At 36.0% G+C, this 11,142-nt stretch overlaps 4 protein-coding genes and 1 long non-coding RNA gene across 14 annotated transcripts; 2 read left to right on the top strand and 3 right to left on the bottom strand.

Annotated features, from left to right (window-relative positions):
- The first annotated feature begins 1,190 nt into the window (after positions 1-1,190).
- LOC147934521 (uncharacterized) lies at positions 1,191-1,898 on the top strand. Its single transcript, XM_087472660.1, has 2 exons — positions 1,191-1,463; positions 1,578-1,898. Exons 1-2 carry the CDS (start codon positions 1,191-1,193, stop codon positions 1,896-1,898), a joined length of 594 nt encoding a protein of 197 aa, XP_087328786.1.
- Positions 1,899-3,807: 1,909 nt separating this feature from the next.
- LOC147934522 (uncharacterized protein At4g04775-like) lies at positions 3,808-4,390 on the top strand. The gene is made up of 2 exons (XM_087473322.1): positions 3,808-3,829; positions 3,915-4,390. The coding sequence occupies exons 1-2, from the start codon at positions 3,808-3,810 to the stop codon at positions 4,388-4,390; spliced, it is 498 nt and encodes a 165-aa protein (XP_087329448.1).
- Positions 4,391-4,630: 240 nt separating this feature from the next.
- On the bottom strand, positions 4,631-5,691 carry LOC147934523 (uncharacterized). The gene has a single exon (XM_087471871.1). The coding sequence runs from the start codon at positions 5,656-5,658 to the stop codon at positions 4,840-4,842; it is 819 nt and encodes a 272-aa protein (XP_087327997.1). The 5' UTR covers positions 5,659-5,691; the 3' UTR covers positions 4,631-4,839.
- Positions 5,692-5,742: 51 nt separating this feature from the next.
- On the bottom strand, positions 5,743-10,236 carry LOC147934524 (uncharacterized). The gene is made up of 3 exons (XM_087472661.1): positions 9,380-10,236; positions 9,136-9,302; positions 5,743-5,963 (listed from the first exon to the last, which is right to left on the bottom strand). Exons 1-3 carry the CDS (start codon positions 10,234-10,236, stop codon positions 5,743-5,745), a joined length of 1,245 nt encoding a protein of 414 aa, XP_087328787.1.
- LOC104724246 (uncharacterized) lies at positions 6,234-8,941 on the bottom strand. Of its 10 annotated transcripts, none has more exons than XR_015570343.1 (8): positions 8,655-8,941; positions 8,269-8,318; positions 7,877-7,970; positions 7,509-7,646; positions 7,164-7,195; positions 6,788-6,979; positions 6,602-6,677; positions 6,234-6,506 (listed from the first exon to the last, which is right to left on the bottom strand). It is a non-coding gene; the product is annotated as an uncharacterized LOC104724246 (long non-coding RNA). The 10 variants fall into 10 exon arrangements; XR_015570344.1 differs by lacking the exon at positions 8,655-8,941 and adding an exon at positions 8,486-8,625 and having other exon boundaries at positions 6,608-6,677; XR_015570338.1 differs by lacking the exon at positions 7,877-7,970 and having other exon boundaries at positions 6,608-6,677.
- Positions 10,237-11,142: the final 906 nt, after the last annotated feature.

Consider the following 11,142-nt stretch of genomic DNA (forward strand, 5'->3'; position numbering starts at 1 on the left):
GTATCTCCTCGATGTGCTATGAAGATAGATATATCCAAAGCTTTTGATTCTGTGCAGTGGGGTTTCCTCCTTAACACGCTTCAAGCTCTAGATTTCCCGGATATATATGTTAAGTGGATCCAAACATGTATCACATCTGCTTCTTTTTCTGTACAAGTCAATGGTGAACTTGCGGGTTATTTCAATAGTCAGAGGGGTCTTCGTCAAGGCTGTTCTTTGAGCCCCTACTTATTTTTGATCTGTATGAACGTCCTCTCCCGAAAGTTGGATATAGCAGCTCAGCAAAAGAAATTTGGACTACATCCTAACTGTAAAACAATGAACCTCACCCATTTATGTTTCGCAGATGACATGATGGTCTTTACAGATGGTACAAAACGATCAATTGAGGGTGCTTTGGAGGTTTTTGCGGATTTTGCTACTCACTCTGGCCTCAACATCAGTCTTGAGAAGTCAACGCTTTACATGGCTGGTGTTTCATCAGAATTAAAAGATGAGATTCTACACCAATTCCCCTTTGCTTACGGCACACTTCCTGTTCGTTATCTCGGGTTACCGTTGCTAACCAAAAGAATGTCCGCTGTAGACTATCTTCCTTTATTGGAAAAGATTAGATCGCAGATCAACTCTTGGACGGCTCAGTCGTTGTCATTTGCGGGGAGGCTTCAGCTTATCCAGTCTGTGATTTTCAGTCTTACAAACTTTTGGATGTCAGCTTTTAGACTTCCAAAGGCATGTGTACGAGAGATTGACAAGTTATGCTCTGCTTTCTTATGGGATGGTCCTTCTTTAAACCCTAAGAAAGCAAAGGTTGCTTGGTCAGAAGTCTGTTTGTCTAAAAAGGAGGGAGGATTAGGCTTGCGGTCAATAGAAGAAGCAAACAAAGTGTGTGTTCTCAAGCTGATTTGGCGAATTCTCTCTGCAAGAAAGACGTTATGGGTGAACTGGGTGAAACGACATCTCATCCGTAAGGCTCCTTGTGGACAGAACAAGAAACTACTGCGAACGGTTCTTGGATTTGGAGGAAACTTCTCAAATACAGGACCATAGCGAAGCCGTTCTTTCGAATGGAAGTCCATAATGGGGAGTCCACATCTTTTTGGTTTGATAATTGGAGTGTTTTGGGATGTATTCATGAGCGACTAGGGGACAGAGGAATTATTGCTCTCGGAATTTCTTCTTCGAGCACAATGGCAGACGTCATGACTATGACTCGACAGAGAAAACATAGACAAGCTCTGCTAAACCAAGTTGAGGCAGAGATCCTCAAGCACAAGCTATCTAGAAATGAGGTTGTTCATGACAAGGCTCTCTGGAAGGGGATGAATGATTGCTACCGCGCAGAGTTTGTAACTAAAGACACTTGGTCTTTCATACGGTCTCCCCATCCAACTCTCGAGGGCTACAAAGTGATCTGGTCACCTTATGCTACACCGAAGTTTGCTTTTCTCAATTGGCTTGTGGTAAAAAACAGGCTCACCACAGGAGACAAATTGCAGAGATGGAATTCAGGGGCTAATACCAATTGTGTGCTCTGCAGCAACTCAATGGAAACAACTGCACATCTCTTTTTTTAGTGTACTTTTTCACAACGCATTTGGGAGGTTCTGGCAAAGAAGCTCTTGCTACATAAGTATACCACAGACTGGAAAGAGATTATGGCTCTACTCGGAAGCAAAGTGCTTGACAAGACCACACAACTTCTCGTCGGCTATGCTTTTCATAACACTCTTCACTCAATATGGTTAGAGAGAAATGCCCGGCGCCATGGTGAACAACCCGTTACGGAGGCGAGGTTACTCACGCTCATTGACAAAACAGTCCGCAATCGGCTAAGCAATCTTAAAACTGGAGATGACATAAACATCCAAGCCTGGTTTGCAGCAAGATTTTACTAGCTTTAATCTTATGATTCCATATGTTTATTCTTTTGAAATGGTTTTATCAACAGCTTTGTAAAACGTTTATTTTCTTTTGAATATAATTTAACATTAAATTCAAAAAAAAAAAAACGTACGTCGTAACTAATCTAAATGCTAGGTAATGATGTTGTAATCATATTTTTTATAAATTCATTATTATTTTCGACATTGACTTCATTTGCTTCTGTTACTAATGAGTTTTTTTTTACTGAAGGTACATGTTTATGTTACTTGGAGAAATCTTAAGAAGAATTGCAGAACTGTCTACCAAATCACAGTTTTATTATAATAAAGTATTCAAATAACATATAATTCTTTCAAATTCAACTCACATAAGCTCAATAACAAATACTATTAATTATTACAAAAAACACCAAAATATGTATAACATTGTAGCATCAATACTAAAAGTCAAAGAAAACTCTCTCTACTATTTATATAACAAAATACAGAAAAATTATATATAAAATAGTTCTCCTAGTTAAATCTTAGTATAAAATAAACTGAAAGCTGCAATGATTCGTCAAAGATAAGAACTAGTGGTATATCTCTAAATTTAAAATAATGTGCTTTAATGAATAATTTAGAGAGTAAAGAATGAGATGAATTATTTTGATACATTATAAACAGAAAAAAAAATCTGTCTCAAGACAAAAAGTAAATATATAAACTTCAAAAAATGTGAATTTTTGAATAAGCACAATAGTTAACAAGAATACATGTTTTAAATGAACAGATGCAACTTTTAGAAAAGATGGAACCCTTGATTTTTAGAATCAGTTTGTAAAAGGTTGCAACAAAAAAACGCAGCCGTTAGTTGGTTAATAATTAAAAAATTTAAAAGCAATTATGAAAATTATACTGTATGTATCAAATATACCATAGGTCGGATGATTTGTTAATTAAAATAAAGGTTACAATGGTTTATAAAATAAACCAAAAGTTACATTGATTCGTCAAAAATCAAGAATTAGTTGTACTTTTTTAAAATTAAAATAATTTTTTTAATGATTAATCTAGAAAGTAAAGAATGACGATGAAATTTTTTCATTCAGTATAAAGTAAAACAATTTGTATATAAAAAAAAGTTTATAAAGAAGTTAAATATATAAATTTCATAAGATGTGAATTTTTGAATACAATTGTTAGTAAGAAATACATATTTAGAATTAACAAATGGATTTTTTAAGAAGCTCAACCACTGATTTTTTTTTTTAAAAATAAATTTTATTTAATGAAAGTACACAACGAAAAAATACAACTATAGACTATGTGTACCGATGATATCTAAAGGATTTTTTAATTAAATAATAATAAAAGATGAGAAAAGATTCAAAAAAAACAGTTCTTACTTTAAAACTTCATATAAACTTTGCTGGACAGGTGGTAAATTGTTAATGATTGCATTTTTTATAATTTAATTTTTAAATAAATAATAATATTATATTAAAATTCTTAAAAATTATATATTAAGAGGAAAAACGGCTTTTTCATACACCCACAATTGCACTGTATTGAATTCATACATTTAACTATTGATTGGGCCTAAACATACATTATGTTTTCAAATATTTGAATTTCGTACCCCAACTTCTAAATCAATACCCCAAGTTTAAATGTTTTGCCATAACATACAAAAACGTGTTTATGGCGTAACTCTGTTAAGCTTCCGTTTAATCAAGCTGATATGGATACCACGTGTGCGTAGTGGTTCAGACGATGTCGTTTTGGAAAAACTGAGAATCAAAATTTTTGGCCAAAACGACGTCTTTTTAATTTCTCTCTCAAATCTCTCTTCCTCTCTCTTGACACTCTCTCTCGCGGCGGAAGAACCCTAGAATTTGGGCGTTTTCAATTTCGGTTCAATCCCACTTAGTAGCATCCAATGTCTTCATCATCTAATTCTGGTAAGTAATAATTTTTGTTTGGTTGATTTGAGTTATTCAATTTCGATAATATATAAGCGAATTTTGATTTGGTAATTTGGCGAAGGGTTGAAAGCGAGCTTCACACGTCGTGGACAAGAAAGAGGGATAGCTAGAAAATGTAGATGTGGTGCAGGATCTGTAATCAAGACTTCTGAAACATTGAAGAATCCAGGGAGGATATTTCATTGTTGTCCTTATGGCTCAAAGGAGAATAGTGGTCATTTGTTCAAATGGACTGATTTGTCTATGGTGGAAGAGATGGAAGAGGTTGAGAGTGTTGTTGAGAAGATACAAGTAGATGTGGGAAGCTTAGAGAAAGGTTTACATGATGTGGAAGCTGGGATGAAGAGTCTAGCAATGAATAGCTATGGAAGTGAAATAGAAGGCATAAAAGCTGTTGCACAAGGATATGAGAAGGAGATTAGAGTACTCAAAGCCATGATCGATTGTTGTGAGAAAGAGATTCAAGCACTACGTTGCTTCAAAAATTTGATTGTGTGTATTGTAGTCATGTTTGTTGTATATGCTTTAATCTTTTAAGCAATAAGCAAAACATGTTTATGTAATGGTAATGGAACTAAAATGCTATAAAGAGTGTTGTTTTAGATGATTCCATTTAGATGACAACGTTTTAAAAAATCCTATTCAATAAGTAGACAAAAAACAAGCATCCTACATCTTAAACCATATCCCAAAAAACCATCATCCTAAACATTCAATCCAAACAACATGATCCTAAAATATGAATCATCATAAGCTATAAAACACATAATCAGCAAGTGAAATATGTGATGGTTGGCTTGATTGGCTTGGTTAACTTGCTTGACTTGCTTGATTTGGACCTTCACCTTTTGTTTTCCTTGGCTTCTTGCGTTGGACCCCAACATTAAGACACCTTTTTGTGTTATGTCCTACCATTCTACAGTTAGCACAATGCAAAGTAATTCCTGCTATGGTAATTTTGATCTTCTTTGGTGGAGCCTCATCTTCTACATCCTTTGCTTGCTTTTTCCTTTTCTTTGGAGATTCATTTTTGCCCTTGATTCGTTTTGTATCTTTTTCCGCCCTTTAGTTGGCTCTCTAGGTGGTGGTTGAAGCTCTGTTTCACCGGATTTTCTCCAGAAGTACATACCATTAACTCCCCTCATTGTCTCATTGTATTGAGCCACCCATCTTGATGTCAAATACCAGTCAAAGTTAACAAAATCCTCAGGCTTCAGATTATTCTTCATCCCAATTACATGCAAGACATGACGACAAGGAATTCCTGTCATACTCCACCTTCTACATGCACATGTTTTTGCATTCATATCAACCCTGAAACCATGATGAACATGTTCTGCCACCTCATAATGATCATTGCCGCAGGGGATTACCTGACAATACTTCAAGTATCTCTGTTCTTCCTTAATGGTCTTGGCCACTTTCGGAGTGTACTTCCCCTTGTGCTTTGCAGCCTTCTTTCTTCTCATTTCATTTCGGATCAAGCATTGTCGCCTTATGGTCTTCAACATTGCTACCAATGGCATCTCTCTTGCTTTGTTGATAGTAATGTTGTAAGACCCTGAGAAGTTATTCGAGACATCTTCACACACTGAAGTGCAACTGAAGAAAGCACGGCTACCGTTCTCTGGATTCTTCGACATCAAAGCTTCATAAACACCTTGATCAAACTTCTTTAGATCTTCAGTGGCTTTGTAGTAGTCTACGGCATTGAAACTTTTAGCAACAGCCCAAAAAAGGTGTTTAGGCAGCTCTTTGCCTGGATATGCTCTCCTAAGGTTCCCATATATGTGGCGTGCACACATACGATGTTCGACTTTGGGCAACTCTTGTTCCACAGCAATAAGCATACCCTATTATAAAAAGAGTAAGTGTCTCAAACTCATATTTTAAGTATAATGTAGACTAAATTTGAGGTTAAGAGGAAGCCAACTTACCTTATGCTTGTCTGAGATGAGACTAAATCCTTCACCATCTCCAAGTTGCAAGTCTGTTTTAAGAAGCTGAATAAACCATATCCAACTATCTGTATTCTCTACTGGCACAATAGCCCATGCAACAGGGAAGAACTGGTTGTTGGCAGCTCGTCCTATAGCTGCCAAGAGTTGACCTCACTACAACAAATATCTACATTGATAGCAGTAGAGAAAAGTTATAATACGTCATTCATACCTTTTTCACAAACACTATGTTAGGCCACTGTTATCGTAGGTACCACACATACGATAACACCAGATATGTATGCTATGTTAAAGTCTTCAACCATAGCAGTAACGAAATGCTTTGTTATCACACTTTTTTAATTTTTTAAAATAATGTAATAAGTCATTTTTCATGCTATCTTAGGAGCTTCTACCATAGCTCTATTAAAACGATTTAGTTTATATTACAAAATTTATTTCTATATAGATTTCATATTTCATACATCATCTATATATAATATAAATATTTTAACCAAAACAATGTCATACATAAGATCATACCAAGTTTTATACTAATATCTTAATTGCAGCCAAGTATTGAAACAAAATTAAACAAACATCCTAAGTGCCACCAACTAGATCTTCCGTTGAACTCGTAACACCAACAACCAGATCTTCGCGGCTCTAGCCACACCATCGTCGTCCTTCATCGCCTTAACTAACGATTGTACCTGTGTTCAAGGAAAAACAAAGCTCTTTCATATTAACTTAAGTCCTTAACTCAAGGCTAAAAAACTAAGAGAATTTCCAGAATATTAGACATTACCACAACCTTGTATCTCGGGAATAGCTAGTCATGAGGGACACTATCCACTAGTAAAATAAGTACTTAGGTTCTTTCACTATATGAAACCACATCAAGTACATATTACAGTAACATATACCAAACATGCAAACATCCACTAATGGAAAGGTAATATGATAGATATAATTCAGTAAAAAAAAGACTCACGAGACTACCAAAGCCGATATATGTATGGGCTTGTCACCAGCTTCTGGCCATTCCACAATCTCTGCATGAGGGTTTTACTGAAATAATTTCTTCTGTTACCTCTGCTTAGGAGCCTCTTCGCCTTCAAATCTCATGCAGATGGAGTACTCCATATACTGATCAAACGGACCAATAAACTCAGATGGGCTCGTCCTGTATCAAACAAAACACCAGTGCAGGAACATTTAGTAGAGCAATTCACTGCCAAGCATCAGACAAATAGAGACAAGCCTTGAACATGAAACTGAACATCATGAACCAACAGGAAATCAAACAACTAACAATTCACCAATTGATGTATCATAAACCAAACCAATTAAACAAGTTTGATGCTTACCTTCACTATCATCCATCTCTCAATGCAAAAACCTGTAACGTAGTTAAACGTTTAGACAAAACAAGAACAATCACACTAATGTACTAACTAACCATTCAAAATACTAACATGTCTTGTGATTAAAAGAAAAGAGGAGATTCTCTATCTATAAAACTTGGAGAACACAAGAAGAAACGAAACAAAGTTCCGCAGTTTTAGAAAAGAGAAGCTGAGGCACACAACTAAGTTTCTGTAGAATCATAAGAATGAATCAAACATATATAAGTACCAAGTCCTTGAAACTAGAAGCCCATTAATGATAAAGAACAGAAAAGCAAAAATGTGTGTTGAACAAGACCAAGTTACCTCAGATTTCCTGTAGAAAGTATGCATATCATTGACATATTCAACCACGGCTAAAGGATTCTTCCCATCACAGAGGTCAATATCGCTCACACACTCTTCTTCTTTATCTGCATCTTCCATTTCAATCTCCTTCTCCTCCTTTTGAAAAACACAAGAAATATGAGTATAACTCTATAAGAAAAAAGGTTGAGAAAATATGTATAGCATATGTATACAAGTACACACAAAATTTAGGAAAGATGACAGTACACACCAAAGCTCCTAAATTTGGGAAAAAAAACAACAAAGCTAAGAGTCAATAAAATCCTACAATCTTTCCGACTGAAGAAGCAGACAAATTCATAATCGAGAATCAAATAATTTCTAACCTTGAAGAAGATCCATCAATTGAGAGGTTCCTTGGTGAAGATCGATCTCAGAACCATTTTATAGACTATAGTCAAATCAGGATTACAGAGGAAGCTAAAAATGGAAATCATTGATTACAAATAACATTAATGAAAATGGCTAAAGAACGGCTTTAGATCATCATTGAACGACTTACTAGAAAGAACATACAAGAATTAAAGAAAGACTATTGCATCAAAAGTACAAACTCTTTCTTCATTTCCTCTATTCTAAACAAAAGTACTAAACCAATTGTTAGGGTTTAGTTGTCAATCAATTCCCGATAAAGCTTCGATTTTGAGAAAAAGTTTACACCCAGCAGCAACAACACACAAAAGAGCCAGAGAGAGAGAGAGAGAGACAGAGAGAGTACCGTAGGTTCGCTGATTGATTCCTCCCAGACAAAACCCAGGAAACAAAAATCTGAGAGAAGAAGGACAATTGTGGATCAGAACGAAGAAGAGAAATAAACCTCTATCCTGCCAATTGTTTATAAAGAAATTTGATAGTGTAATTAAATATAGATCACAGAGCCGAGAAAGTGTAAATAACTAAACAAATTTGATAACTTGGTAGAGTGATTAGCTTACCTAAAAACAAAAGGTTCAATATTTTCTTAATAAAACGAGAAAACTTTAGATTTTTTGTACCAATAAGAGGAATTGAAACACATTTCTCTAGTCAAGCGAAGAAATAAAGAAAGATAATGAAATGAAGAAACAATGGAAGTGAGGGAGTAAGGATGATGATATACTTTACCTTTATAGTGACTCTCTCTCTCTCTCTGTTATCAAAACCTAGAAGAAAAGAAAAGGGGGAAAAAAGTGTTTTGAGATGAGAGGAGACGAGGAGAAGCAGCGACGACACCGGCGGCTAGGATTTTGAGATGAGAGGAGACGCTTCTTATCCACATGGTGATGAAGATGGATCGATAGGAAAAATTGATTTGTGTTCTAATGAGACCGAGGACCTAGGTTTGATTTCAGAGGATTTTTTTTTTGTTCTTTCTCTGTATGGAAAAGTGAAAGTTTTGTTGTGTTGTTGTCAATCGGATGTGGGACTTAAAATTTCACTAAGTATTGGCGGAATAAACGATTTTAGCTTTCCTTTTAGTAAATTTTTATCTTAGCATTCATTTAGTGCTATGGTATAGAAATTAAAATAAACATAGATCTTTCATAGCAGTTCTGTAAAATGAGCTATCTTCTCATGCTATGAATGTTGATATTTCTTGTAGTGCCTTTGACATTGTTCTTCAAAAAACAACCATCAATCCCAAATATGAGTCGACAATAAGCAACAAATGTCTTCCGGAGTGCTGTCAAACAGACATAGAACCTGTCCAACTTCTCAATACCTTCATCAGCTCTCATTGTTCCCACTTCAACAGTCGACCCTGGGTTAGAACTGACAAACAAATAAGCAAGGTTAGAGATGAGAATCGGAATGTAAAAAGTTATGCAAATCTAAAAAGAAAAACTTACTCAAGTAGCTCTAGACAGTAGTCCTTTAGTCTAGCAAATTGTTCATCATGTTCAGCTTGAATGATTGCCAATGCTTTTGTCTTGGCTTTTCTACATTGATCTAGAGTGACCACCAAGTTGTAACGGTCCTCCATTACTGCTTGTATTGCCTTCGGCTTGAAAGTAGGATCATTCCTAATGTCATCCAATACTAACTTTGCAATGACCCCATCCTTCACTACCTTGCTATACTTGTTTGGGATACATGAATGCAAGTCATTGCATGACATGACTTGGAATGTGTTCTTTTCTTTTTGAAAAGAACAATAGATTCTGAATTTGCAACCACCACCTATAGAGCATATCACTTCTGATTTCTCAGATCCCCATCTTGAATACTTCACATTAGTTACTTCCTTAAGCACATACTCAACAACATCTTCCTTGAACAAAGGTATGCTGTCAAATACCTGCCCCAATCTTATCTCTCCACTGCCTTTTTTGTACCTAAGGTTTTTTTCGGATCCACCATCCTCATCATCTGAATTCTGAGGAGTGGCCTCAGAATCACAAGCCTCATCTTCCTCATCATCATCTCCTCTACCGATACAATCCTCATCTTCACCATCTCTAACAGACCAAGCTCTATCGTTGCCTCTCTCACCATCTCCATCATCATTGAATCCTTCTTGACCAGCTTTACTATTGCCTCGTTCTTCACCAGCTCCATCATCATTCTGTTCTTCTTCACCATCTCCATCATCAGAAATCTCATCCTTCTCCACATAGAGTTCTATTGATCTTGTCCACATCGCAGCTGAACACATTCTCTGGAAATTATCGGATCCATCATACAACAACTTCAACTCTGAGAACATCTCGTATGGGAGTTTAAATCAGATCCTTTGCCCAACCATAAACAACCTAAGCGACTCCACCATGTTTGTAAATATTGTCTCTGCCTTGCATTCAAGACTATGGGTCTCGCCTCCAACATATGCAATCACAGTACCATTGGCGACTTCAAACTTTCCATTATAGTAGATTATGAAAACTGGATCTTCAGGTCTACAAACAACAAAACCAAAGATTGTTCAAAACCGAGATTTTCTCTAACACACACACACACAAATTATACACGACTTATACAAAGACCCACTATTATATCACATTTGTGATGCAATTACACCAAAAAAATCCATCAAACTAACCAATGCTAATCAATCGATAAACTTTGAGATATTTCGTAAATGATCTTTCGAAAATTACCGGTTTGGAACTCCAGTGCGACTTCCGAACCACCTTCATCCTCGGGAATCATTGCCTTTGGCTTCAGAAAAGGACAATCTAAGTGGGATTGAACCGAAATTGAAAATGCCCAAATTCTAGGGTTCTTCCACCGTGAGAGAGAGTGTCGGGAGAGAGGAAGAAAGATTTGAGAGAGAAATAAAAAACAACGTCGTTTTGGCCAAAAATTTAGATTCTCAATTTTTCCAAAACGACGTCGTCTGAACCACTGCGCACACGTGGAATCCACGTCAGCATGATTAAACGGAAACTTAACTGAGTTAGGCCATAAACACGTTTTTGTATGTTATGGCACATCATTTAAATTTGGGGTATTGATTTAGAAGTTGGGGTACGAAATTCAAATATTTGAAAACATAATGTATGTTTAGGCCCGATCAATAATTAAATGTATGAATTCAACACAGTGCAATTTTCGGGGTATGAAAAAGCCGTTTTTCCTATATTAAGAGACTCTTGAGTACCTTGAGACCACT

The sequence above is a fragment of the Camelina sativa genome, chromosome 11 (genome assembly GCF_030686135.1).
Source record: "Camelina sativa cultivar CO46 ecotype springtype chromosome 11, ASM3068613v1".
NCBI classification, from domain to species: Eukaryota; Viridiplantae; Streptophyta; class Magnoliopsida; order Brassicales; family Brassicaceae; genus Camelina; species Camelina sativa.

Bases quoted from the DNA above. Each gene is read 5' to 3' on its own strand.
- LOC147934521 (XM_087472660.1), top strand. From the start codon at position 1,191: ATGGCAGACGTCATGACTATGACTCGACAGAGAAAACATAGACAAGCT. The intron at 1,464-1,577 runs GTAAAAAACAGG...CTCTTTTTTTAG, and splicing joins CTTTTCTCAATTGGCTTGTG to TGTACTTTTTCACAACGCAT.
- LOC147934522 (XM_087473322.1), top strand. From the start codon at position 3,808: ATGTCTTCATCATCTAATTCTG. The intron at 3,830-3,914 runs GTAAGTAATAAT...AATTTGGCGAAG, and splicing joins GTCTTCATCATCTAATTCTG to GGTTGAAAGCGAGCTTCACA.
- LOC147934523 (XM_087471871.1), bottom strand. From the start codon at position 5,658: ATGTGTGCACGCCACATATATGGGAACCTTAGGAGAGCATATCCAGGC.
- LOC147934524 (XM_087472661.1), bottom strand. From the start codon at position 10,236: ATGTTCTCAGAGTTGAAGTTGTTGTATGATGGATCCGATAATTTCCAG. The intron at 9,303-9,379 runs GTAAGTTTTTCT...TTTGTTTGTCAG, and splicing joins TACTGTCTAGAGCTACTTGA to TTCTAACCCAGGGTCGACTG. The intron at 5,964-9,135 runs GCACTACAAGAA...TGTTGTAGTGAG, and splicing joins TTTGAAGAACAATGTCAAAG to GTCAACTCTTGGCAGCTATA.